Genomic DNA, 26,919 nt, shown 5'->3' with positions numbered 1-26,919 from the left:
GCCCCGGGGCGCCAACCAATCGCGTGCAGCGATCATTTCCGCAGCCGGGACCTCGGCCAATCCAAGCGCTCGGTGTTGAAGAGGCCCGTGAGGATCCAAGATGTCTGCGCCCATGTAAGGCTAGTGACCGGCGGCGACTTCTTCCTCCGCTCCGGGCCCCTCTGGTACCGGGCTGAACCTGAGGACTATGCTGGGCCGGACTCTCCGAGAAGTGAGTGGATGTGGTCCGGAGGGGACCCGGGAGGGCGGAGACACTCGAGGACTCCGAGGTCAAGGTCGCCCCGGGTCACCCCGCACGGCTCGGCCCTCCTGGCCGCCTACATTGCTGAGTGGGAAGGGGGATTCGAACCTATCGCTCTTAGGCAATACACCCCATACCCATTCCCAGGAGTGAGGACGTCAGGGGAAGCGTTTGCACCGATAAGCCGTGGGGTCATCCCTCCCGCGCCATTTGGGGAAGGGTTCTCATTTCAACCCTGTCCCAGCTGTGCTCGCTTAGGGGCGGGGCGAATTTGTATCATGCAAAATTCGAACGAAATAATTGATGGCTTAAAAAAAAAACAAAAAACTACATTCTTCAGAGACCCCCAAATAACTAGGATTCCTACCACTACCTTCTCTCCTGGACATCATATTTGAACCCCTGCTTAAGCTGCAGGTCGCAACCCCATATATAGCAGAAATTTTGACAGCAGTTTAAAGAGGGGCGCGGGTAGGTGGCGGGGTTCTGAGAGACCTTGGTCAAAGTTAATTCACAATCAAAGGCGTTGTGAATCTAAGGTGTTCTGACAGCGCTCACCGATGCTTCCTCCCTGCTTCACTGCAGCAAGGTTCAACACCATGTTTGCCTTCCCCAGTAATAATGCCTGAATCATCTCAACTCAGAATCGAGACTGTTGTGTGTTATGAATCGCAGAGGGGTTTGTTATGTTATGTGTGTTATGGATTGCAGTGGTTCTTTTCTTTTAACCATATGTGCATCTTTTCCAAACTTGTAGACACGTAACTTTAACTGCAAGAAGCAAAAACTTTTAATATTTTCCTAAATCATTTCTCAGCTTGTCACATACCCTTAGTGTGAAATTCGTGTATCTGTGGTTTATTGGTGTGAAGGTGCTTGATTCTAAAAATGGCTGTTTGAGTTACTGGTTTGAGTTTCACTTAAAAATCATTAAATGGATTTTGATCTGAGATAATTCAGCTATTTCTGATATAGCCCTAACCATGGCCACACCATTTTGTATAGGGTATTTATTTTATGTATCAGTTCTCAGCACTGATAATTTTCAAATCGAAATATTGGTAAACTGAAAAAAAACATGGAAGTAGCCTAGATCCTGAAATATCAAATATTCAGCCAAGATTTAATTCTTTATTTAAAAATAAGCAAGTATATACATTTTATTAGTATGCAAATTTGTTTTAATCTTTAATAGATAGTAAAATTATGTGTACCAAAGAATTTTTTTTGGTTTGGTTTGGTTTGGTTTGGTTTTTCAAGTCAGGGTTACTCTGTGTAGCTTTGGAGCCTGTCCTGGATCTCACTGTGTAGACCAGGCTGGCTTTGAACTCACAGAGATCTGCCTGCCTCTGCCTCCCGAGTGCTGGGATTAAAGGCGTGTGCCACCACCGCCTGGCTCAAAGAATTTTTTAAATATCTACTTGTTTTATGTATGTGGATATTTTGTCTGCATGTACATCTGCACACCACAAGTGGGCATCAGATCCCATGGGACTACAGTTCTAGACAGTTGTGAGCTGCCATGTGGGTGCTGGGAATTGATTCAGGACTTCTGGAAGAGCAGCCAGTGCTCTTAACTGCTGGGCCACCTTTCCAGCCCCCCAAAATTGTTTTAAAATAAATTTATTTATGACTTATCCATAAATAATTTGTATGCCTTCTTACTATACAGATATACCAGGGTTTTGCAAAATTTCTCTGACAGAAAAGGGTTGTGTATGGAAAAGGCTTAAGAAGCCCTGCCCTAGACTCTAGCTGTAGATAGTTTCTGGAGGTCTCTTCCAGATGCCTCATAACACACTCTAAAGCAAAGTGCTGGTATACCAAGCCATCAAGAAAGTAAAACCCAAAGCACAGCTACTATCCATTGGCCCGTAGACTGTCCTTCACATCCTGTATTTGTTAAATCACTAAACCCTCTGTAATCTCTTCTGTCACTTACTCTTAACTCTTTTTTTTTTTTTTATTTTTTTTCATTTATTTTACATAACGGCCACAGTTTCCCTTCTCTCCTCTCCTCCTTTTCCCTCTCCCCACCTCCCTTCTACCCTCCCCCCATCCATTCTTCCTCCTTCTTCATTCAGAAATGCAGGCCTCCCATGGGCATCAATAAAGCATGGCACATCAAGTTGAGGCAGGACCAAGCTCCTCCGCCTGCATCTAGGTTGGGCAAGGCAACCCAGCATAGGGAACGGGTTCCCAAAAGCCAGATCAACAGGGACTGGTCCTGATCCCACTGCTAGGAGTCCCACAAACAGACCAAGCTACACAACTGTTACACACATGCAGAGGGCCTAGGTCAGTCCCATGCAGGCTCCCTAACTGCTGGTCTAGAGTCCCTGAGCTCCCAGTAGTTCAGGTCATCCTCTCTGTGGGTTTCCTGGTCATGATTGACCCCCTCTGGACTCCAGGAGCTCAGCCCGGTGCTTGGCTGTGGATCTCTGTGTCTGCTTCCATCAGTTACTGGATGAAGGTTCTATGATGACAATTAGGGTAGTCACCAATCTGATTACAGTAGATGACCAGTTCAGACACCTTCTCCACTATTGCTAGGAGTCTTAGCTGAGGTCATCCTTGTGGATTCCTGGTAGTTTCCCTGGCACCAGGTTTCTCCCTAATCCCCAAATGGTCCCCCCATCAAGATCTCTCTTTCAATATCCTCCCCATCTGTCTGGCCGGCCCCCAACCCAACCAACCAGATCCCTCATGTTTCCATACCCCCATCCCCCTCCCCTCTGCCCCCAGTTTACCCAGGAGATCTCTTCTATTTCCCCTTCCCAGAGAAATCCATGCATCTCTCTTTGGGCATCCTTATTACCTAGCTTCTCTGGGGTGCTCTTAACCCTGATTCATGTTTTAACATGGATCACCTGGCTTTGTCTGGGGCCAGACTCTCTCAATCTTTACAACAGTCTGCTTGCCCACTCAGAATCACCTGGGGCTTTAGTTAAGACTTCAACTGGTTCCCACTCTAGTTTTAATTACATCTGTGTGATTAAAACTAGAGTATATGGCTTAGTAGGGTCTCTGGGTGGATTTTTGTAACAGTGTTGAGTCCCTGTCCTGCCCTACCATTTCCCTTTTGTGTCCCCATCTGGGAGGTCTCTTCTTTCTCAACTTTCTCAACTGGCAGCATTTCAGGAATTATAAATTATAATGAGACATTTAAATCCATAGGCTTTTAGTAATACTTTTCCCCAAAATACTATCCTACATTGTATGTGACATATCCTACCTACTATTAGTGAAAAGTCAAATTTGTTCTTTTTGTTGTTGAGGTAGGATCTTGTGCCCAGGCTAGCCTTGCTAAATTTGTTCTCAAAAAAGAGTGGGAATCCCCAAAACTTGTTTAAAATACAACCTATAAAAAAATGTGGCCTGGCCGGGCGGTGGTGGCGCACACCTTTAATCCCAGCACTCAGAAGGCAGAGCCAGGCAGATCTCTGTGAGTTTGAGGCCAGCCTGGTCTACAGAGTGAGATCCAGAACAGGCACCAAAACTACACAGAGAAACCCTGTCTGAAACAAACAAACAAACAAACAAAAAATGTGGCCTGCTTTTTCCCTCTCTTATGCACCTGCGGTGGAAGAGAGAGGTGTGTATGAATAAACCATTATAAAAACATTTACTTCATGGGGAAAAAACAGTAACAAAAAACCCATAACAGGGGAGTTGACCCAAAGGAAGACCGAAAAGTTGCCTTGACATTACAGCTTTTACTTAATAACTCCTTTAACAAATATTGCTAATGCCTACTGTATTCAAAGACTGTTTGGTAATTATTTTACCAGGTGGAAAAGTATCTTCTGTCTACTTTGTGGTTTTTTCCATGTTTCTGTCCAAATGCTCTGAACTTTACTAGTTAGAAATTGATTAATTCAGTACACATTCGCTCTTTAATGTGTGCAGATGCCCGAGAGTAGTGAAAGATTCATTCTCCTTGTAAAGTCTATCAGTTGAATCTAAGTTCTCTATTTCCTAACACGGTAGGTGAGATAATTGATTAAGAAAGGGAAATTTTGCTGGGGAGGCAGTTAGAGAAACTTGGAACTAAACATCTGGGGCAATTTGGGGGACCATTAATGGAGCTTGGGATAGCAGAAGAGCCCTGGGACAAGGCCGCAGGATGTGATGACAGATAAGAAGTAAAGCCCAGTGCCGGGTCTTGCCCGACTGTTGACTATTGAACAGTCCTTGAAGGGAGGAGTGAGTATTGAAAAATAATAGATATGAAAAATAGAGATGTAGATGATGAAAAGAAAAAGACAGAGACACAGAGTAGCATCCAGAGGGCTCTGGGTCAATACCACAGTCACCCCGATTTTATTCCTCATGAGCTTTTTGCACACCAGCAAGGGGAGAGGCAAAAGGTCTCCCCCTCTCAAGGACACCAGGGTTCAAGGTACAAAGTACAGATAAATAGAAACACTTCCTTAATTCTCAAAACATCTATTAGCCACGCCTTATGGCAAAGCATCCTGTAATTAGGCCTTGAAGTGTAAGACACCTGGTAACCACTTCTTAGGCCAAAACATCCTATTATACAGCCTTGCTGGGCAAAACAAACTTGGACTCTCTGACCTTGAGTCAAGATGGAGTAAAGCCACACTATGGATTCTCTGTGGGCTCCTACAGCCCAGGAGGGCTGGCAGCCACAGCTTCAACTGCAGGTGAATCTCAGTGAGTCTCAGTTCCAGGACAGTCAAGGCTGCACAGTGAAACCCTGTCCTAGGAAAAAGGTGTGTTGGGAGGCAGTTGTGCAGGTGTATTTAGGTTTGACTCTTAGTTTACTCTATCCTGGCTTGATCCCAGTTTTCTTGGAGTTAGACTCCAAGCTACTGCAATTAATCCAATAGTTTGTATGGACTGGCTTCTCAGGGTTCAAAACCAAAAAGATTTTCTTAGCCAGTGTTTTACTGCTGTGAAGAGACACCATGACCACAGACAGCAACTTTTATAAAGGAAAGCCTTTAATTGAGGCTTGCTTTCAGTTTCAGAGGTTTAGTTCATTGTCATCACAGCAGGGAGCCTGGCAGCATGCAGGCAGACATAGTGCTAGAGAAGGAGCTGAGAGTTCTATATCCAGATCCACAGGCAGCAGGAGGAGAGAGGCACTGGGTTTGGCATGGACTTTTGAAACCTCAAAGCCTGCCCCTAGAGACACACTTCCTCCAACAAGACTGTACCTTTAAACTACTGCCATTCCCTAAGCATTCAAATATTTAAGCCGATGGGGGCCCATTCTTATGCAAGCCACCACATTCCACTCCTGGGCCCCCATAGGCTTGTATCCATATCATAATGCAAAAATTCAGTCACTACAACTTCAAAAGTCTCCATAGTCTGTAACACAGTACTCCATCTCTTAACTGTAACACGCTGAAAAATCAAAATCAAAGCAGATCACATACTTCCAACATACAATGGCACACGATATACATTACCATTTGAAAAAGGAGGAAAGAGAGCACAGTGAGGAGATACTGGATCAAAGTAAGACCAGAAACCAGCTGGGCAGACTCCAAACTGCATCTCCTTGTCTGATGTCAAAACACTCTTCAGATCGCCAACTCCTTTCAGCTTTGTTGACTGCAACATACTTCTCTTGGGCTGGTTCCACTCCCTGTTAGCAGCTTTCCTTGGCAGGTATCCCACAACTCTGGCATCTCCAACTTCTTGAGGTTTCTAAAGCAATCCAGGCTTCACTTTAACAGCTTCACACAATGGACTCTCTGGACCTCCATTCAGGGACACACATGGCGTATGCCTGGCCTCAGTGGCTTTCCTTAGTTGACTCTACCACTTGGCTGAAACTTCCAAGTTCTGCTGCTTGTTGGGGCTAGAGCATGGCCCCGTCATTCAATTACGTCTGTATCAGCTTTCTGTTGTTGATGGTTTCCTTCATGTCTTCAGCTTTCTCTAATTTCTTTTTACAAGTTGGAAGCTTAGTTGGGTGAAGTCTTGCTGTGTGGTCATCACTCCCTTTATTCCTTTAGCATCAGGATTTTCTTTAAACTTTTTAATCTCCTCAAGCATTGGATTTAGCTCCATTACGTTTCCTGGTCTTCCTTTTCTCCTCAAACTGTACATTTTGAATTTTTCCTTTCTTAGCCTGTTCTTTTCATTATAGATCTGCGTAGGAGTGGCCACTGATAACCACATGGCACAGTCAATACTAGAGTGTCTTGAAATCTCTTCCAGTGCCATTAATCCAAATTCTTCAGTTCAGCCTCAGGCTGATTTTTTGGGCAAGGGCAAAAAGCAGCCACATTCTTTGCCATTCCCACGGTTCTCAGCGCTAAGAATGTCATTGCTTCGATGATATGTTTAGTAGCCAAAAGCTGATCTTTTGCAGACCCTCCCCCTAAATGCAAACTCCTGTTGCTTTATACATTCCAGACATGAGAATACAGTCAACGTAGAGAACAAACTCTTTCCCATGAGAGTAAACATAGAAGTGGTAAGGAGAGTATATTATGAAGTCCCCCTGTCCTGTCCTGTTGTGTGCCTTTGGACAAATGGACAGCTTCTGGGCTTCAGTTTCTTCATTTGTCCAAGATGGTTAATAATGTCAAACTTCCTAATGAATTGATGAAACAAACCAACGGTGCCTGGCTCATCGAGAATTACTTTATTCCAGACCCCCTTGTCTCTGAACTCACATAACAGGTGGATGATGCAGCTGTTTTTCATATTATCTCCAAAGACAGCCTGATATCATTGACTTCTTGTTACCTGCTGTCCTTTTGTGATCAGCAAGTACCTAGTCTTACTTCCTGCAGGACATGGCAAATAATACTCACTTCATCTCAGGTCTCACTGCCAAATAATAAGTACTGGTCACTTCTCATGCATTTTTTAAAGATCTATTTTTATTGTTTTTTAATTGTGTCTGTGTTCTTTGTGTGTGTGCATGTGAGTTCAGGCACTTCGGAGGACAGAGGAGTTGGCTTCCTCAGACCTGGAGTTATAGGCCTTGTGAGCCACCTGAGATGGTGTCTTGTGCAAGAACAGTCTATGCTTTTAACTGCTGAGCTATCTCTGCAGCCCTACTTCTCATGCATTTTAACCCTTCATCCACCAGCCTTTTTTTTTTTTTAATTTCTTTTATGTACATTGGCATGAGGGTTTCAGATCCCCTGCAAGTGCAGTTACAGAGAGCTGTAAGCTGCCATGTGGGTGCTGGGAATTGAACCCCAGGTCCTGTGGAAGAGCAGCCAGTGCTTGTAACGGCTGAGCCATCTCTCCAGCCCCCACCAGCCTTCTTAATGCACAAAAAGACAGAAATTCTGAGAAGTTTATGTAAGATGTATGTGGGTATGTATATCATATGTCTGTGCACTTTTCTGAACACTAATATGTCTTATCTGAAATATCCAGTAAATATAAAGGTCTTTTTCAGTGGCATAAAATGCTTCTCTTTTTTCACTGTGCACTCCTTGGGTTACAGTAAGCTGCTCCCTGAACCTACTATCCCCTACCCATCTATACCCAGGCTGGGCTCAGCTGCCCCAGGCCTGCATGGCTCACTTAACTACTGTTGTTTGCCCAAGCCTAACTAAGAAACAAAATAAGTCAACAAGAGAAAGATTGCTCCCCACCACTCACATCCTATAGCTGCTCAATACCGCCCTTTGCTTACTGCACTGTCTGAGAAAAGGTTCTCTGGGTTTTGAGCCCAAGCCTCACCTCTACATTTTGTTTCCACACTGTGCTGCTTATGGCTCCCTCAATACAAGATTTGGACCTGCACAGAACCTGTAAAGAGACTAAATTGTCTCTTCTGTAGGTTTCTGCAGCACTGAAACAGGGCCAGGTTACACCAACAGAGCTCTGCAAGAAATGTCTCTCCCTCATCAAGAAAACCAAGTACCTCAACGCTTACATTACTGTATCAGAAGAGGTGGCCTTAAAGCAAGCTGAAGAGTCGGAGAAAAGATACAAAGAAGGTAAATATAAATTATGTTCAACTGTATATCATTGTTTTCTCTCAAGAGGAACAATTTAGTTGAGTATAGCAGTTTCTTTCAGTAAGTAAAGCTTTAAACTTAAAACAATCGCTTGTCTAAAGAACTTGTTTTGAGTATTTGGTGTAAATATTATATAGTGCCTATCTGTATTAAACTTGATTTCTAAAGTTTCATTCTGGAGTTCTCTGTCTCTGTCTCTGTGTGTGTGTGTGTGTGTGTGTGTGTGTGTGTGTGCGCACACGCACGCATGTGTTAGCTGGAGTGACCATCTTGTTTTTAGCCCTCACAGCACTTGGGTGGGTACTTGGGTGGGCAGAAGAATAAATCACATGCTGGGTGGTGGTGGTGCACGCCTTTAATCCCAGCACTTGGGAGGCAGAGGCAGGCAGATCTCTGTGAGTTCGAGACCAGCCTGGTCTACAAAGAAAGTTCCAGGACAGCCATGGTTGTTACACAGAGAGACCCTGTCTCGATCCCCCACTACGCCTCCAACTAAAGAATAAGGCATGTGGCCATGCCCGGCTTTTGATGTCGATGCTGGGATCTGAGTTCAGGGCCTCTAGTTGGACAAGCACTCTTCCCTACTGAACCGTCTTTCTGCTACCACCCCCTCTGTGGCTTTTAAATGTATAGGTCAGTCCCTTGGAGATTTAGACGGAATTCCTATTGCTGTAAAAGACAACTTCAGCACATCTGGCATCGAGACAACATGTGCATCAAATATGCTAAAAGGTAAAGTCTAATGATTACAACATTAGTACTTTTATAAAAGTGAGTGTTTTCAGCTTACAGATAAAATACTGAAGCTTCAAGATACCCTGAGATTAATTACAGCCTTGTGGGAAGGACTTAGGATAGACTATTGCCCCTTCACTGCTTGCTCGTTACATCCAGAATTGATTTAGGCGTTGGCCAGCCCTGTGAATGAATACTGCTTATAAAGTTTTGGAGCCTTTTCCGGAGGACTTGGTACTGGCTGCCACTACTCCTGTGGACACTGAGAATTCATCAGCTCCTACTCACCATCTCTCGGAACTGTGTAGTAATCCTTAGTTTTATTCTTTAATCTATCAGGCTGGAAACAAGAATGTTTACCAAAGTATTTGGATCCTAACAGAAAAAAAAAAATGAGAAAGAAAAGGTCCTCAGAATGCTGCCCACTAAAAGTGAAATTCTGAGTCTTCTTTCATTAGGTGGACTGGAGTGGAATTTGGAATATAGGCTAGCGGGTTTTTTGGTTGGTTTTGTTTTTTTCCAATCTGTGGGTGGGGTGTTGTTGTTGTTGGGACAAAGTCTCACCGTGTAGCCCTGCTGGCCTGAGTTTCCTGTGCTATCTGGACTGGCCTTAAATCACAGAGACTCTCCTGCCTCTGCCTCCTGAGTGCATAGACCTGTTTCTAACCAAAATTAATAAAAATTACTGCGTGACATAACATTATCTAAGAAGCAGAAAAAAACTTTTGAGCATAATGATAAGGAATTAGAGTCAAATAAATTAGATCTATCTTACCATCCAACATTTTTTAGTACTCTTTAAGTCAATGTTTTCTGATTGTAAAAATAGTGAATGATGTACTGTAAAAAATGGGCAGTTGGCAGGAGAAAAATTAACTAGAAGAAAGTACAACTTGCTCTTTAAATTAAGAGTAATTTACACTCCAATAGTAATTAATTAAAGTTTAAAATCATGCTTCCTACTCATTGTTTTCTCTCATAATGTAATATATAATAAAGATACTATTTCTCCAGGTTATATACCGCCTTACAATGCTACAGTCGTTCAGAAGCTGTTGGATCAGGGAGCTCTACTCATGGGGAAAACTAATTTAGATGAGTTTGCTATGGGGTAAGTAAAATGAAGTTTCTCTCTCTTTTTATTTAGCATCTGTGCCTTTAATTTCACTGCACATAGGTACCTAAAGGTAGCAAGGTGGCTTGAAGATTTTTTTTAAATGTCTACTTTTCTTGTTATTTATATGTAAGAGAATGACTGCAGGTGCCAGTGGAGGCCAGAGGAGGTCACTGAATCCCTTGGAGCTGGAGTTGCAGGCAGTTGAGAGCCACCGCTGTGGGTGCTGAGAACCGGCTCCACAAGCTCTAAACTGTTGAGCCAAGTCTCTAGCTGCTTCTTGAGGACTGTGACATGGGGAGTCTTAGTCCCTGTGAAAGCTTGTCAGTCGTCTAACAAGTATGTAGATACATTGTTTGGGTTTAGAATGTATTTCCCTGGTGAATGATGCTGTTAAGTGCCTTCTCGTGTGCCTGTTTTGCCATTTGTATGTCTTCAGTTGGTTTATTTATTGGGTTGTAAGAGTTCTTTCATATATTCTAGATCCAAGTACGTTTTCCAAGGTGGTTTGCAAATCTGTTCTCAGAGTCTTTGGCTTGTCTTTCATTCTGTCTGTATTAGTTACTTTTGTCTTTGCTGTAATAGAGATAACTGACAAGTCACCCTAAGGAGAGAAGGGCTTATTTTGGCCTACAGTTTGCAGGTACCTGGCAGGAAAGATGGCAGCCAGAGCCTGAGGCTCAGGGTACATGGCCTGTGCAGTCAGGAAGCAGAGCAATGACTGTCACTGCTCAGCCCGCTTTCTCTTTCTGTAGTCGGGGCCTTGACCTATGGGATGGTTCAGGAATGTGCTGCCCACAGTTAGTGTGTGTCTTCCCACTCTGCTAGCCCCGAGGCTGTGTCCTAGGTGATGCTACATCCTAATTTCGGTCAAGTCCAGCTCATCGGTTTTCTCTTTCATGATTCATGCCTCTATGTTGATCTCTACTGATGCTTCCAGTAGTCCTTCTCCAGACCAAAAGGACAGGTTTTTATAGAGTGAGCTGTTATATTTAGATGTCACCGTGTAGTTTAAGGTTTTTGTGTATTGTGTGAATATAATTCAGTTTTTTACATAAGGACATTTTAGTCCCACCACTGTTTAGACAAGACAAGCTTGTCCTTGTTCTCTGCAAACACATACATGTAAACTTGAGTCAGTATCTGTCTTGACACTGGTGGCAATAGTCTCTCACTTTGTTCTTTTTCAAGTCACTGCATGTGCACTGCGGCCCTGTTTTAAAGTCACTACATGTGCACTGCGGCCTTGTTTTAAAGTCACTGCATGTGCACTGCGGCCCTGTTTTAAAGTCACTGCATGGGCACTGCGGCCCTGTTTTAAAGTCACTGCATGTGCACTGCGGCCCTGCTTTAAAGTCACTGCATGTGTACTGCGGCCCTGCTTTAAAGTCACTGCATGTGCACTGCGGCCCTGCTTTAAAGTCACTGCATGTGCACTGCGGCCCTGCTTTAAAGTCACTGCATGTGCACTGCGGCCCTGTTTTAAAGTCACTGTATGTGCACTGCGGCCCTGTTTTAAAGTCACTGCATGGGCACTGCGGCCCTGTTTTAAAGTCACTGCATGGGCACTGCGGCCCTGCTTTAAAGTCACTGCATGGGCACTGCGGCCCTGCTTTAAAGTCACTGCATGGGCACTGTGGCCCTGTTTTAAAGTCACTGCATGGGCACTGTGGCCCTGCTTTAAAGTCACTGCATGGGCACTGCGGCCCTGTTTTAAAGTCACTGCATAGGCACTGCGGCCCTGTTTTAAAGTCACTGCATGGGCACTGTGGCCCTGTTTTAAAGTCACTGCATGGGCACTGTGGCCCTGTTTTAAAGTCACTGCATGGGCACTGTGGCCCTGTTTTAAAGTCACTGCATGGGCACTGCGGCCCTGTTTTAAAGTCACTGCATGTGCACTGCAACCCTGTTGTAAAGTCACTGCATGTGCACTGCAACCCTGTTTTAAAGTCACTGCATGTGCACTGCAGCCCTGTTTTAAAGTCACTGCATGGGCACTGTGGCCCTGTTGTAAAGTCACTGCATGTGCACTGCAGCCCTGTTTTAAAGTCACTGCATGTGCACCACGGCCCTGTTTTAAAGTCACTGCATGGGCACTGTGGCCCTGTTTTAAAGTCACTGCATGGGCACTGTGGCCCTGTTTTAAAGTCACTGCATGTGCACTGTGGCCCTGTTGTAAAGTCACTGCATGGGCACTGTGGCCCTGTTGTAAAGTCACTGCATGGGCACTGTGGCCCTGTTGTAAAGTCACTGCATGGGCACTGTTTGTTTTCCCCATAAGCTTTAGCAGCTTCCTTTGAACTGGCCTCTGTCTGTGTCTTCTAATTCACAAATGTCATGAGTATGTGCTAGTTGAGATTTTTGTTTATTTTTCTCAGCAATACTTTTGAGATTTTCCAATGTAAATTTTTTTTTTTTTTTTTCGAGACAGGGTTTCTCTGTGTAGCTTTGCGCCTTTTTCCTGGAACTCACTTGGTAGCCCAGGCTGGCCTCGAACTCACAGAGATCCGCCTGCTCTGCCTCCCGAGTGCTGGGATTAAAGGCATGCGCCACCACCGCCCGGCCCCAATGTAAATTTTTTATAGAGCTTTTGTGATTTATATTTTTGACTAGAGTTTTTAATTTAATTTGAGGGATTGGACATGTGCAAGTAGAGTTCAGAGGACGATTCAGGGAGTCTATCTTTTCCCCCAACATGTGGGTAACTAGGCATTGAATTCAGGTTCTCAGGCTTGGCAGCAAGTGTCTTAGCCCACTGAGCCGCATTCTAGTCCTGACTCATTTTATGCTGTTCAGTTTCTAATTATTTATAGCAAATGCATAAAAACATAATTGTTTTTTTTCTTTCTATATTGGCCTCCTAGCCCTGTTAAAGTTCATGTGTTAGTTCTAGTTGGTCTTTGTAGGTTCTTTGGACTATTTTGTGTAGATAGCAAAGACAGTTTTATTTTGTATTTCTTATTATCGATCTACATTTTGCCTTGGTGAACCAGTTAAGACTGTCAATGAAGTGTTGAAGAAAAAGTGTAAAATGGGGAGGGGCAGAGATGGCTCAGCAGGAAGAATGCTTACTGCTCTTGCAGAGGACCTGAGTTCGGTTCCCAGTAACCACACGAGTAACTCACAAACACCTGTAACTTCAGCTTCAGGTGACCCGACACCCGCTTCTGGCCTCTGTGGTCATCTGCACTCATGCATAGACATAAATATGTACAAATAATTAAAGTTGGGGGTGAGGGGCGGGTGTAAAGCGGATAGCCTTGCCTTGTTCCTGATACTACGGAGGAAAATAGTCCATCATTCACCAAAAGCACTTTAGATTTTTCCACTTTATAATTCTTTTCACATTTATAATATTTGTTTGATCAGTGTTCCTGTTTTGTAGAAACAGCCCTGGACTACCATGTTTATTGTGATATCTCTTAGTGCTAGGTAATGACTTCATCCATGGAAGTAAACTTGGACATGGATTTTTAGGGTATTTTCTTTTCTCAGCTGATCAAAATTAACATGGCCAAAGAGGAAAAAGTAGACTTAGTATGTCTCCAGTGTGACTCTTTGAGGACACTCCATTACATATGAGTCAGCTGGAAAATTATAACCTACGTCTAATAGCAAGAAGTATGTAGCAAACCTAAATCAAGAAGCATTCTATTGACGTTTTTTCATTAAAACAAAAAGATGCTGTGAAAATGTTCCACAGTAAGAAGTTAAAGAATGTAAAGGCTAAAATGATAAAATTTGGAAAACCTATTAAAAAAATATTTGTGATTTGTGGCCTTGACTTAAGCAAAAATCTTTTTTGCTAGGACACAGCATAATTCAAAATAAAAACTGGTAGATTGGGCTTGAGTAAACTAAGAACTTTTGAAATATGCTACTTCAAAGTGATAAATCCGAGAAAAACTGTTATGTAAAATATATAGTACTTTAGTTGGTATGTTGGCCCATGCCTGAGGCAGAGGCAGGCATATCTCTTAAGTTCAAGGTCAGCCTGAGAGCTGCCTGTCTACCCACCCTACCCAAAATGCTGAGATGACAGGCATGTGGCTGTCTTTCTCATGTGAGTGTTAGGAATTCAAATCAAGGGTCTCGGGCTTGCATTGCAAGTGTTCTTGCACACTGAGCTATCTCCTCATCCCTCGTTTGGGGTTTTGTTTGGGTTTTTGAGACAGGTTTCACTCCAGCCCAGGCCTGCCTGGGATTCATAGACATCATCCTGTCTCAGCCAACTAAATGCCAAGACGGAAGACGTGAGCCACCACACCTGATGCTTTTAAAACTTGAGCCTTCTGATTAAGGGGGAGATTCCTTTAAAAGATTTCCTCGTCGTCTGAATGTGTGTGAATCTTTTCAACAGAAAGATCTTAACTTACAGGGAAACCATCTTTAATTGGTTTGGATAATCAACGGGGATAAGTCTTCCCTTAGCTAGTAATTTTCATTTCCACCACAAACTTCTCCGGCCACCCTCCTTAGCTGCCTGTTGAGCGCTGCCTGTCGGTAGGCTCAGCCCTTTTCAGCTCAAGCTACAGTGGGTTAAGAAAGTTCCCTGAGTTTCCCTGGGGACAGAAGAGGAAGTTTTTCTGAGGTACTGCTTTGTTTCTTCCTCTCAGATCTGGAAGCACAGACGGTGTGTTTGGACCAGTTAGAAACCCCTGGAGTTACTCGAGGCAGTACAGAGAAAGGCGGCAACGTGACGAGCAGGAGGATTCCCATTGGCTGATAGCTGGAGGGAGCTCAGGGGGCAGTGCGGCCGCTGTGGCCGCCTTCACGTGCTTTGCGTAAGATGCACCTTCTTGTCTGTGCTTTAAACCCCACCCAAGTATAGCGGTCAAACCACGTGAAAACCCAGCAGCAACGGAATTCAGACCCTGGTATTCGTATTTCTTTCTGGTGAGCTGTTTGTGTTCAAGCATACTCAGCTTTAGCCCACTAGGTGAACTTGGGACATTAAAACTTAATTTAAGGGCTGGAGAGATGGCTCAGAGGTTAAGAGCACTGACTGTTCCTCCAGAGGTCCTGAGTTCAATTCCCAGCAACCACATGGTGGCTCACAGCCATCTGTAATGAGACCTGGTGTCCTTTTCTGGCTTGCAGGAACACATGCAGGCAGAACACTGTAAACATCATAATAATAATAATAATAATAATAATAATAATAATAATGACATTAAAAAAACTTAATTTAAAATAACATTTTATCTTTTCTTCTGTAGTCTCTGGTTCTTTAAAAACATAGCTATGAATCTCACCAAATAAAACATTGAACATGAGTAGACTTCATGAATATCATTTTTTAATAATTTATTCTGGCGTCAGTTCACTATGCAAATGACAGTGTTTTAGTTCATTGCTGCAGAGCTGCGGGTGGTGATTTATCCTTCAGAAAACCTCTAAAAAGAAAAGAAATTCCCTTAGTATATATCAACAGGATATTTACAATAGTGTTTCGGTAACTCTGCGGCTGAAGGTGCCTGCCACTAAGCAGAGCTTTTCAGCCTCCTTAGGAGCTGTCATACATCAGTAAGAACCCGTCAGCCATGTTTGAAGTGCCACTGTTAAAAACATCTCTTTCTTTTTCTAGGGAGAGCTGGTATCTGAAGTGTGGTCTCAGTTACAGCCCAGGTTGACTTCAGTCTTTGTAGCAGACAATGGCCTCAAACCCCTGATCCTCTTGCCCAGCTCCCAAGTGCTGAGGTCATAGGCCTGTGCCACCGCCCCTGGCCCTCCAAACATTGTTAACCACCTAAAGAATAGTAAATGCTGATTTATTTTATCAGTCTCAATTTAAGTTGAATGTGTTTCCTCAGTAATATAATAGGTATATATTTCCCCTCTCTTTAATTATCCACTAAAACTACATTCTTTCACAGGCATTGCAACCAATAATTTATTTACATATTTTAGAACTATGGAGCAGTAGTTTCCTCAGACTTTTTTTCATATTGCTGAAATCTTGTTAAGAAGAAAAGCCATTTCATTTATCTCTGGAATGTTATAGCATTGCATTAATATTAATGAGAGTTCTGACATGTTAGAATGCAGGATCAGGTGCATTTTTTTCCTACCCTCATCATCCCACTTAGTGTTATCTTTCTGAATCAACTTTGAGAAGATGGCATTTTGACACATAATTCCTATGGAAATGTAGGTTTTACTTTTACACAGCCGTCAGTGAATGCTAATAAGAGACAGTATCTTTTTAAAATTATGAAAGCAACAGACTGATTTTGTAGTTAAATGGACTTGGTGAGAAAGGAAATACAATTTGCATTTTCTGTAGAGCACAAGTGGCATGTTATTGTTAGGAACATTATTCAGTCCAAAGCATTGCTTTCAATATAATCAGTAGATTATATATGTACATATAGTCAGTAGAAATGCCAACCAAAAGTAACTTCAGGTTGAATGTCTCCAAACTGTCAGGTAGTCTGCTTTTGTCTCCCTGACACTGATTTATTTGTTTTATTATAGTTTTTAAATTAAGAAGATTCTTGGAGTATTATTGAGCCACATAGAAAGAATGAGACAGGGCACTGTGGGGTGATGTAGAAAGTTACTTAAGGTACATTAAGTGGAAACAAGTTCTGAATAGTGCATCTAACTCCTGTTTGGAGTAGTCACTACTTTGGCATGGATGTTGGTCATACATGGGATATCTGGATGAAAGGGTGTAGCGGGGCTGTTGAGGGTGCTACATGAGAAAATTTTTACTTCTATATCATATACTTTAAATTTTGCAGTAGGCATGTACTATCCAACAGCTTTGTTTTTAAATAATTGTTTAACATTTCAGTTGTGGTAAAATATGTATATGTAATTTTACAATTAATCTGCAAAACTTGTTTTCATTTGGAAAACTGAAAGCAGCGCCCGTTAACTGCCCCCACCCCCCAGTCTCCGGCAGCCTCCTTCCTGCTGTCTCTGGGTCTGCGTGCGCTGGGTACTTCCTGCTTATGCTTTCTGCATTGGTCCTCCTGTGACCGGCGTGCTTCACCTGGTTCCTTCTTCTACATGACATATAGTCTGAACCATGTTACTTTTTTTTTTTTTTAATAAGAACAGCATATATTCTCTAGGTGACTGGGCTGAGAAATGAGCATTCACTTTGTTGAGTAATGAAAAGTTTTTCAAAATGAATATTTAAGTTTTTTTTTTTTAATCAGATTAACCAGAATTTTAAAAACTACTACTCAGTGATGATACTGAAATGTTAAAACACAGTTCGCTAGAAGTAAATATATGAATTGGCCTAATCTGCAACAAGTAATTTGATTATATAGGTTAAGAATTTATAACAGCAAACTGACCCTCTTGTTCACTAACCCTGCTTCTTAGAAGCCAGCAACCTAAAAGCAGTCAGCAGGAGCAGAGATTTATGTGTGAAGGTGTTTGACAGCAAAGGTTTGCTACAAGTTATCGTTCAGATGAAAACAACATTGTGCAAATTACAGTACCGTCTTTAGCCATGACTCCAAATGGGAGAGCAAAGGCTTGGGGTCTGGGTTTCTGCAGAGAGTGTTTAGTTTATGAAAGCATACTGCCTATTGTTATGTGACATATTTTATTTACACATTCTCAATTTTTACAATTTTAATGGCAGCAGGGGGTCACTATAAACAAACAAAAAAGGATGGAAACTTATAATTATGAAATGTTCTCCAAAAAATAAAAACACATTTTTAAAAAGAGTTCAAAGGCCAGGCATAGTGGTACATGCCCATAATTCCAGGACTCAGGAGGCAGAGGCAAGAGGGAGGGTTGATTCTGCCAAAATGTTAACAGTGTTTGTTGCTGGGTCTTCGTGCTTTTCTATACCATATGAATCCTTTGAGATGAGTATGGATTACTCCATATAATTAAGGGAAAGTACACTTTAAAATAGTAGATTCCAAATGCAATTAAAGAGTGTCATTCCTCTAAAAAGAATTCTCTTTCAATCTTCAATCCCAGGGCTCTAGGGTCAGATACTGGAGGCTCCACCAGAAACCCTGCTGCCCACTGTGGGCTTGTTGGTTTCAAACCAACTTATGGCTTAGTTTCCCGTCATGGCCTCATTCCCCTGGTGAATTCGATGGATGTGCCAGGAATCTTCACCAGATGTGTGGATGATACAGCGACTGTGTTAGGTATTTCTGTGGTTACGTATTATTTGAAGATCTCACTGTAAAACAATACGCCTGTCACACATAAGGATTCCTTCTTGCAGGTATACTGGCTGGACATGACCCCAAAGATTCCACCACAGTACAAGACCCTATTAAACCATCCATGATTCCCAGTGTGGTGGATGTGAGCAGACTGTGTATAGGAATTCCAAAGGTAACTTCTTTTCATTACTTTTCAGAAAAGCTGGCTGGTGAAATGCAGAGCACAGACTTGGGAGGTGGGCTGGCTGTTTTTGAATCCCTGTACCACTTCTTTGATTGGCCATGTGCACTTAAGCATGTAACTTCTCTTCCTAAGCCCAGTTTCTCCCTTTGTGAATGAGGGTGATAGAAATACACACCCTGAGAGTTGTGGGGATCCAATTTGATTATTCTATAAAACAAGGATCTGTGAACTTCCCTTGGAAAGAAAGGGATTCTGTTTGGGGCTTTGTAGATCATAGATCTGGGCTTTATATCTCAGCTATTATAGTGAAAAGGCAGCCATAAGCAATATGTAAGTGAAGAAATATGTCTGTGTACCAATAAAATTTTATTTTTAAAAGTGGATGACTATCACATCTTACCTGTGGTTACAGTTTGCTGATCGATGTTGTAAAAGACATAGGCAAACCTTCTCTAGTAAGGCCCCATTAAGTGTTATTGCATTTATTTTTATTATTGCCATTTAGACTATACATATTAACAATAGCAATTAATAATCTATACATGTAAGTAATAAATTACTGACACTTTAAAATTAAAAAAATCAAGTGTGTGTGTGTGTGTGTGTGTGTGTGTGTGTGTATGTGTATGTGTGTTTTGTGGGTTTTGATTTAAATTTTAATTTATTCTTAGAAATAGCTATGGATGTGTATGGATATTTTACCCACATGTATACTTGGTACTGTGTGTGGGCCTGGTGCCTGTGGAGGCCATAGATGCCCTGGAGGTGAAGTTACAGATGGCTGTGAGCTGTCTGATGGAGGTGCTGGGAGTTGAACTCATGTCCTTTGGGAGAACATCCAGCGCTCTCAACTGCTGAGCCATCTCTGTAGCCCTTTTATTATTTTAAGTTATACGTAGGTGTGTGTGTCTTCATGTGGCTATATATACATAAGTACAAGTACCCACAAGGCCAGAGACATCAGCTCTCTGGAGCTGGAGTTGGAGGTGCTGGTGAGCCACTGAGGTAGGTGCTGGCGACCAAGTTCAAGTGTAATAAATAAGAGCTCTAAACTGCTGAGCCCAGCCTGACTTCCAGTTCAGTACCCCCTTGCCTTTCTCTCAAGTGCTGAAGTCCAGGTATGTACCACCTTAGCCAATTATATACCTGACAGTATATTAATATTTAATATATTTTAGGAATCTTTCAGGAAAACAAATAATGCAGAATAATGAGGCTTCTTAATTTTGGCACCGTTGGTATTTTGTTCTGGAAGGTTCTGTGGTGGAAAGCCATCTTTTGCATCCCTGGCTTCCACCCCTATCCCATCGCATCCCTCACCACTACAACTCCACAGTCAAAGCATTCACAGACATTGTCAGGTGACACCCTACTGTAGAGGATTGCTACTTTAAAAGACTTTCATCAAGATAACTATCTGTACTTTCTTTACAAAACAAGATAGACCAAAGCTTTAGAAGTGAACCTAGTTGAGTCCTAGATCCCATGTTGGTGTGATGTATAGTGTTAAGAATGCTACTTTACTTCCCTATTCCCAATACTTTTCATCCATAAAATGAGGGATGATGATACCTATGTAATGGAGGTGTGAAAGCATAAACTGAGAGAACCTCTGAAAACTATCAGCAGAGTATTTGAGACATAGTGAACAGGTAGGAGTTCCCAATCAGATCACCAAGCTTTATACTGCGTCCAGCTAATACTGTCCAGTACTGTGCTCACATGCCATCAGCATTTCTAGTCTAGTCTTTCTAGGTACCTACCAGCTGTATTATCAGTGTTTTAGTGTAGTGTATTGCCTAAGATTTTAATATATAGATGTTTATGAATCTATATAAACTTTCTTGTGTTTTGTTTTGTTTTCCCTCTAAGGAATATCTGGTACCAGAGTTGTCAAGTGAAATACGGTCTCTCTGGTCCCAAGCTGCTGACCTCTTTGAATCTGGGGGTGCCAAAGTGATTGAAGTCTCCCTGCCACATACCTGCTACTCAATTGTCTGCTACCATGTGCTATGTACATCAGAAGTGGCATCGAATATGGCAAGATTTGATGGACTACAATATGGTAAGATGGCTGCTTTGGGGTTGTTTAAGATACCACAGATATTTGAATGGTTCACATACTAGTTATTATTCGGGAAGGTAAATCAGTAAATCAATTTTTTCCTCTATTATTTTAGTATTGAACTTATGGTATTCATCATAACTCTTATGTTTGGTTCTCTGGACTGAAGGGATTGTCTTTGTGTGCCCAGCCCATCTGATGTAGTGTCTGACAAGGTGGAGCTCAATCAAAGTTTGCATGGATGGATAACTGAATGGATGGTTGGGTGAATGGGTGGGCGGTTGAATGGGTGGGGGATAGATGGATGGATGATGAATGGATGGATTGGATACATGGGTGGGTGGATGATGGATGGATAGGATACATGGGTGGTGGATGATGGATGGATGATGAATGGATGGATTGGATACATGGGTGGGTGGATGATGGATGGATAGGATACATGGGTGGTGGATGATGGATGGATGATGAATGGATGATGGATGGATAGGATACATGGATGGATGGATGCATGGATGGATGCATGGATGGATGGACAACACATGGTTGGACACATGCGTGGGTGGGTGGATGGATGGATGACAAAGTTCTTTCATGGTTCTTTTCTCTCCGTGGTTAGTTCTCATAACTAACTGGTCAGTCAGTCACAAAGCAAATAAAGAAAAAGAACTTGGACAGGAAAGTTCTCTAAGATCCACATTGTTCATAATACTATTTCACAGCCAAACCTTTAATTCTCTTTCAAGTAATATTTACCTCTTGTTCTCAGGCCACAGGTCTGGCAATGATGTGTCTACTGAAGCTATGTACGCTGCAACCAGACAAGAAGGGTTCAATGATGTGGTGAGAGGAAGAATTCTCTCAGGAAACTTTTTCTTATTAAAAGAGTAAGACAATTACTTTAAGAATTTTTACTACTCTTGAAACATTAAAATTTTTATATACTTGCTTAGTTAGCAGGGTCCTTGCCTAGATGTCTAAGGCCCCAGGTTTGATATCCAGCATCAATATTGTGGTAGTGCATACCTGTAATCCCATTGCTGGGGTAGTGGAGGCGGGAAGTTCAGAAGTTCAAGGTCATCATTGGTTGCATAGTGAGTTCAAGGCCAGCTTGGGACATGAGATCCTATTAAAAAAATAAAGAAAGAAAGAATAAGGAGCTGGTAAAGAGCTCTTGCTGCATAATCATGAGGACCAGAGTTCCGACCCCAGCTCCTACATAACAAACTGGGCATCCTGTGCATGCCTATAACCCTAGATCCAACAGGGGTGGAGACAGGAGGATCACTGGGATTTGCAGGGAAAGATCATGCCTCAAAGGAATAGGTGGAGAGCAACAGAGGAGGGCGCCCGCATCTATCTCTGTAGAGCCCGTTGGTCAAATGTTGCAGGAAGGGTGCATGATGTTTCCATAGCACGCTCCTGGGATTAACAACAACAAAAATCACTTTTCTCTCTTCTTGTATTTGGATCTCAAAGGGACTGGAGTTGTCATGTCCAGTTCCACACTTGAGGAGCCTACGGTGTAAAAGTCCGGGAGCAGCTGAAGAGTGTTCTTCTTCTCTCTCCTTGTGTCACTGATTTATGGTTCTGTCTGTGTCTGACTTTCCCCCTCATCTTTTAATAGTATTTGAGCATCCTTCGTTTAATTTTTTCTCTGCCCTCTTAGACTAAACTGTTCATAAAATACAAAACTGTAACACTGTGTGTTTTTCTTGTTTCTCTTGTTGGAACCTGCTTCTCAGGACTGTTTCCTACTCTCTAATTCAGGCAGATGTGAGACTAGTTAGTTGTCATTACACTGTAGCTAGTCTGAGACATAGTTCAGGCAGATGTGAGACGAGTTATCATTACACTCTAGATAGACTGAGATATGATAGAAAATTGCATAAGCCTTTGAGACCCAAGTTTTTAACCTTTTGTACCTAGAAAGTACCTTAATCACACTGTATCTCGCCCTAAAATAAATGCTCTGGTTTAGCAATTTCCCGACTGGGCAGTATTATTTTATGGTTATTTGATAAAATTGCATCTAGTAGTGAATTCTAATGAATAAATTTCAATGATAAAGTTTTAGAATAACAGTACAGTTGAACAAAATTCATTATTATAAGTTGTTAGGATTCAGCTGGGCAGTGGTGGTGGCACTTGCCTTTAATCCCAGCAGTTGGGATGCAGAGGCAGGCGCATCTCTGAATTTAAGGCCAGCTTGGTCTATAGAGCAAGTTCCAGGACTGCCAGGGCTACACAGAGATATCTTGTCTCCAAAAAACAAAAAAGAATCTAAGTGGTGTACTGCGGGTGTGGTGACCAGGTTTTTATTCCAACACTAGCTAGGGTCTCCATAGTGAGTTCTAGGCCAGCCATGCTACATAGTGAGACAATCTCATAAAATAGAATAGCAATTGGCTAGCAAGATGACTCAGTAAGTAAAGGCACTTTAGGCTGATTGACACTTGAGTTTAATTCTGAGATCCACGTTGTGGAAGGAGGGGTGACTGGCTGCTTGTCCTCAGACCTCTGCTCACTCCCTTCCTCGCTCCCTCCCCCACAGAGTAAATCAATAATAATAATAATAATAATAATAATAATAATAGTCTTGCGGTTCCTGATGGTAAAGCTGAGCATCCAGTGGCTCTTTTAATAAGTCTAATGTAAGAGAACTGCCTTTAAAAACAAAACAGAAACAGAAAAAGTCTTTAAGATACCTTTGTATTTTTCCACAGAAATTATGAGAATTATTTCATCAAAGCGCAGAAAGTGAGGCGTCTCATTGTGAGGGATTTCGTGAATGTCTTTGACTCTGGCGTGGATGTCCTGCTGACTCCCACCACCCTGCGAGAGGCAGTGCCGTACTTGGAGTTCATCAAAGAAGACAACAGGACGCGAAGTGCCCAGGATGATATTTTCACACAAGCTGTAAATATGGCAGGTGAAGATTCCTTAAGAATGGTGGGGTTTTCTTCAAAGTTTAGACAGCCCCCCTGGTCTTTAATTCAGCTTCTAGCAAAATTGTTTCCTAAAAACAGTACCCTTTCCTTCTAGAACACTGAGGGGAGTGTGTGTGTGGTCTGTGCATGCATACTGTATACGAACATTTTCTTAACCAATATGCAGTATTTTTATTTTCAAAATATTGAAACATATATAAAGCTTTAAAGGTAGTGTGCTGTGTTCTGTATGCCCTTACCTAAGTCTGTCCTCGTTAGTATCTTGCTTCAGCTCTCTTCTCTGTCTTTCTACCCATACCACCTCCCACCCATACTGTATTGAGCTGTCTCATTTGAAAAAAACCTTCTAGACATGACATTTTACAGCTGAGTAATTTAGCACAAATCCTCCCTAAATACATTGGCACATCTGAGGAAACTAATAGAAGTCCAATAATAATCTAAATATAGTCCATATTTCAATTTTCTCAGCAATGCTAAAAATGTCTTTTAATGTTGTTTTTCCCTTATATCTACTTTTTGTTTGTTTGTTTTGTTTTGTTTTTTTCCCCTTTGGTTTTTCAAGACAGATTTTTCTGTGAAACAGTCCTGGCTGTCCTGGAACTCACTGTGTAGACCAGACTGTCCTTGAACTCACTGAGCTCCGCCTGCCTCTGCCTCTGGAGTGATGGGATTAAAGGTGTGCGCCACTACCTCCCAGCTCTACTTTTGTTCATAATTTGTAAAGGTTTGCAGTAGTCACCAGGTTGTATCTGTCACTGTTTGTGGAACTACACCAGACTGTAGTTCAGGCACCAGATGCTGAGCTTACCGCTCTTCTGTTTTTTCTTTTTACTCTTTTGTTCCTGAAGGACCAAGACTTCCCTTTTATTATTCCTTTCATGTTTAAACACATTCCTCTACTTTTCTTTTAGGGTAGGTCAGCTGGCTGCAAATTCTCTAAACTTTCCTCATGTAAATGTCTAGGTTTTCCTTTAAAGGTATTCTTGCTGGATATGGGGTTCTGGTTCGAGTGTTCTTTATCTTAGGGCACTTGAAAAAAGGCGATGCTCACCTCAAATCCCAGGGCTTAGGAGGCATGGGGGGTTCACAGCAGTGGAAGGGGAAAGGGATGAGTAAGAGCAAAGTGTCAGGAGGGCTGTGATGAGCCCATTTTTGTATGTTAAGCTAAAGTTCTTTATTAGAAAAGGAAGCCTGCTGAGCCACTTTCCCCAGTCCCTCACCCTCTGAAGTCCCCACCTTTTACATGTTTCCTCCTAAGTGACAGCTTCTGAAGAGTTGAGGCTGCTCAGGCCCGTTCACCAGACTGCTTTCTTATAATCGGGTTAAAGGAACGTTTTTAGCAGAAAACCCCATACTTCTTACTCAGGAAGCAGTTATAGTCATTGGTCCCACTCTGGGAAACTACGTTGTTTCCTTAGGAAGGTAGCTCATGGGGCTGGGGAGAGGGCCCATGGGTAAAGCCCTTGCTGCGTCCCAACACCCACATGAAGCCAGATGCAGTAGTGTGCATCTGTAGCTGCAGTGCTCCCTTAGCAAGATGGGAGGTGGAGACAGGAGACACCCTGAAGTTAGCAGGCCGGGCAGCTTGCATACACAGTAGTGAGCAAGAGTCTCAGATGCTGATATATCCACGTGTGCGTACACAAACACAAAGAAAACAAAAAGCTAGCTGGCCAGATCATTGCTAAGCAATTCATGTGTCTTATCCCGGTTTTATTGCTGGGGAAACACCATGACCAAAACAAGTTTGGGAGGAAAGTGACTTACTCTTCCATATCACAGTTCATCATCAAAGGAAGTCAGAACAGGAACTCAAGCAGGATAGGAACCTGGAGGCAGGAGTTGATGGAGAGGTGAAACTCACTCTGTAGACCAGGCTAGCCTCATACTCACAGAGATCCACCTGCCTCTGCCTCCCGAGTGCTGGGATTAAGGGCATGGGCCACCACATCTAGCTATCATAGTTTGTTTTAAGCCTTATTCTCTCTTTATCTACAAGCACAGGGAAGGCGGATTCATCAGTGATGGCTTCTTTCTCTTCCTCAGGCTTGCCAGCAGTGAGTGTCCCTGTGGCCCTCTCAAAGCAAGGGTTACCGATAGGACTGCAGTTGATTGGACGTGCGTTTTGTGACCAGCAACTTCTGGCAGTTGCCAAATGGTTTGAAAAACAAGTCCAGTTTCCTGTTATTCAGTTGCAAGACCTCATGGATGATGGCTCGTTGGTTCTTGAAAATGGAAAGTTAGCTTCTGTTTCTCTAACCCAATAGAGATCAATGAATCAAGCAGCTGGCTGGGAGTGGGATGCAGGGATCCAGCGCCGGGCCTCAAGCTCGCCAGGCAAGCCCTCTGCCACCGGACTGAACCTCCACCGCTGTGACGTGCAGTTAAATGACTCTTAAGAGGCGCCGTTCTCTAGAGCGCCCAGGGATCTTTCTCAGCCCTGTGACTGGGTTCACTGTCAACTCTGTCTGTCCTGGGAATCACTTCTTCAGATCTCCATGATGTTGTTAATTGTAATATTTATACATTCATTAAATAACTGTTCAATTCAAGTACTGAATTTTACTATAACGCAAAAATACAAGCTCCTAAAAACAATGCATTCTACATAATTTTCATTAAAAAGAACAAAAATTAGAGTAAAACTAAGTTTAGTAATAAATGTCTGAAAATGTGTACATCTCTAATAACAAAATACTAACAGTGCAATAACATTAACTCCTGAGGTGACTGGTGTGGTTCTGACAGGCAGTTCGTTCTGTGGTAGAGTTTGCCTCAGTGGCCGTGAGAAATGCCCACAAGCAGACAGGATTTGCCCTGCTAAAAGCTCTGGACATGGGAGGAAGTGTGGCCACCAGGCCCAGAACCATCAAAGGCTGGGCGGCTCCTCAGCCAGTCTCCAGACTCCTTTTGTTTCTCTGGAAACAGTTAAAATGACAGAACTTCCCCCTTTCCTCTCCTGGTGAAATGTTTGCCTCACTTCTCAGAGCCAGGACAGCTCTGCGTCACACTGAATCACCTCCCTCTTAATCTCAAGGTGGAAGGTTCAAAATGCCCAAGTGACAGCCAGTGAGAACGTGTGCAGAGACCGGGGTGAGGATGCCAGAGAGATGACATCGTAAGATCTTTTCCCGGAGTGTCTCACTGTTTCCATACCCTCTCGATTGTCTTCATCAGTGTTCTCTGTTTGGACCTCTTGAGCCCAAATCAGACAACATCTAATAGAAATGTTCCGTTTACTCCCCTGAAGTGTCGTCATTGAATAACGCTCTTCTTTGCTAGGACACTTGTCCCTAACATTTGTTAGGCATTCTGGTTTGACACTTGTATATGGTTGGTAAATAAAAGTAGGAACCTGAATTAGTGATAAATATGTTTGCTTAGTGTAGATGTATCCAACCTTCCCATCAAACAATAAACACAGAACCAATGCAAAGAAGAAAGCCAAGAGGTCAGAGCTAAGAGCCAAAACCTTACCCTTCCTCCTGCAGTGGTCCTACCTC

The 26,919-nt window shown here is 42.7% G+C and overlaps 2 protein-coding genes across 3 annotated transcripts; one reads left to right on the top strand and one right to left on the bottom strand.

Annotated features, from left to right (window-relative positions):
* The first annotated feature begins 64 nt into the window (after positions 1–64).
* Qrsl1 (glutaminyl-tRNA amidotransferase subunit QRSL1) lies at positions 65–25,968 on the top strand. Of its 2 annotated transcripts, XM_052751558.1 has the most exons (11): positions 65–211; positions 8,031–8,190; positions 8,845–8,943; positions 9,961–10,057; positions 14,677–14,844; positions 18,017–18,192; positions 18,273–18,385; positions 20,270–20,462; positions 21,232–21,349; positions 23,189–23,394; positions 25,463–25,968. In XM_052751558.1, the coding sequence occupies exons 1-11, from the start codon at positions 188–190 to the stop codon at positions 25,681–25,683; spliced, it is 1,575 nt and encodes a 524-aa protein (XP_052607518.1). In that variant the 5' UTR covers positions 65–187; the 3' UTR covers positions 25,684–25,968. The 2 variants fall into 2 exon arrangements, with proteins under 2 accessions (XP_052607518.1, XP_052607519.1); XM_052751559.1 differs by lacking the exon at positions 14,677–14,844.
* Positions 10,067–14,670, bottom strand: LOC128118713 (uncharacterized). Its single transcript, XM_052751562.1, has 2 exons — positions 13,222–14,670; positions 10,067–13,191 (listed from the first exon to the last, which is right to left on the bottom strand). Exon 2 carries the CDS (start codon positions 12,336–12,338, stop codon positions 11,247–11,249), a length of 1,092 nt encoding a protein of 363 aa, XP_052607522.1. The 5' UTR covers positions 12,339–13,191; positions 13,222–14,670; the 3' UTR covers positions 10,067–11,246.
* Positions 25,969–26,919: the final 951 nt, after the last annotated feature.

The sequence above is a fragment of the Peromyscus californicus genome, unplaced genomic scaffold (genome assembly GCF_007827085.1).
Source record: "Peromyscus californicus insignis strain IS unplaced genomic scaffold, ASM782708v3 Scaffold_22__1_contigs__length_63687245, whole genome shotgun sequence".
In the NCBI taxonomy this organism is placed as follows: domain Eukaryota; kingdom Metazoa; phylum Chordata; class Mammalia; order Rodentia; family Cricetidae; genus Peromyscus; species Peromyscus californicus.
This window is presented reverse-complemented; position numbering and strand designations above follow the sequence as displayed.

What these genes read in the sequence shown, in the direction of transcription:
- Qrsl1 (XM_052751558.1), top strand. Translation starts at nt 188, where the DNA reads ATGCTGGGCCGGACTCTCCGAGAA. An exon ending in GCCGCCTTCACGTGCTTTGC is followed by an intron (nt 14,845 to 18,016) that starts GTAAGATGCACC and finishes CTTCAATCCCAG; the next exon opens with GGCTCTAGGGTCAGATACTG. An exon ending in TGATACAGCGACTGTGTTAG is followed by an intron (nt 18,193 to 18,272) that starts GTATTTCTGTGG and finishes TCCTTCTTGCAG; the next exon opens with GTATACTGGCTGGACATGAC.
- LOC128118713 (XM_052751562.1), bottom strand. Translation starts at nt 12,338, where the DNA reads ATGGGGAAAACAAACAGTGCCCATGCAGTGACTTTACAACAGGGCCAC.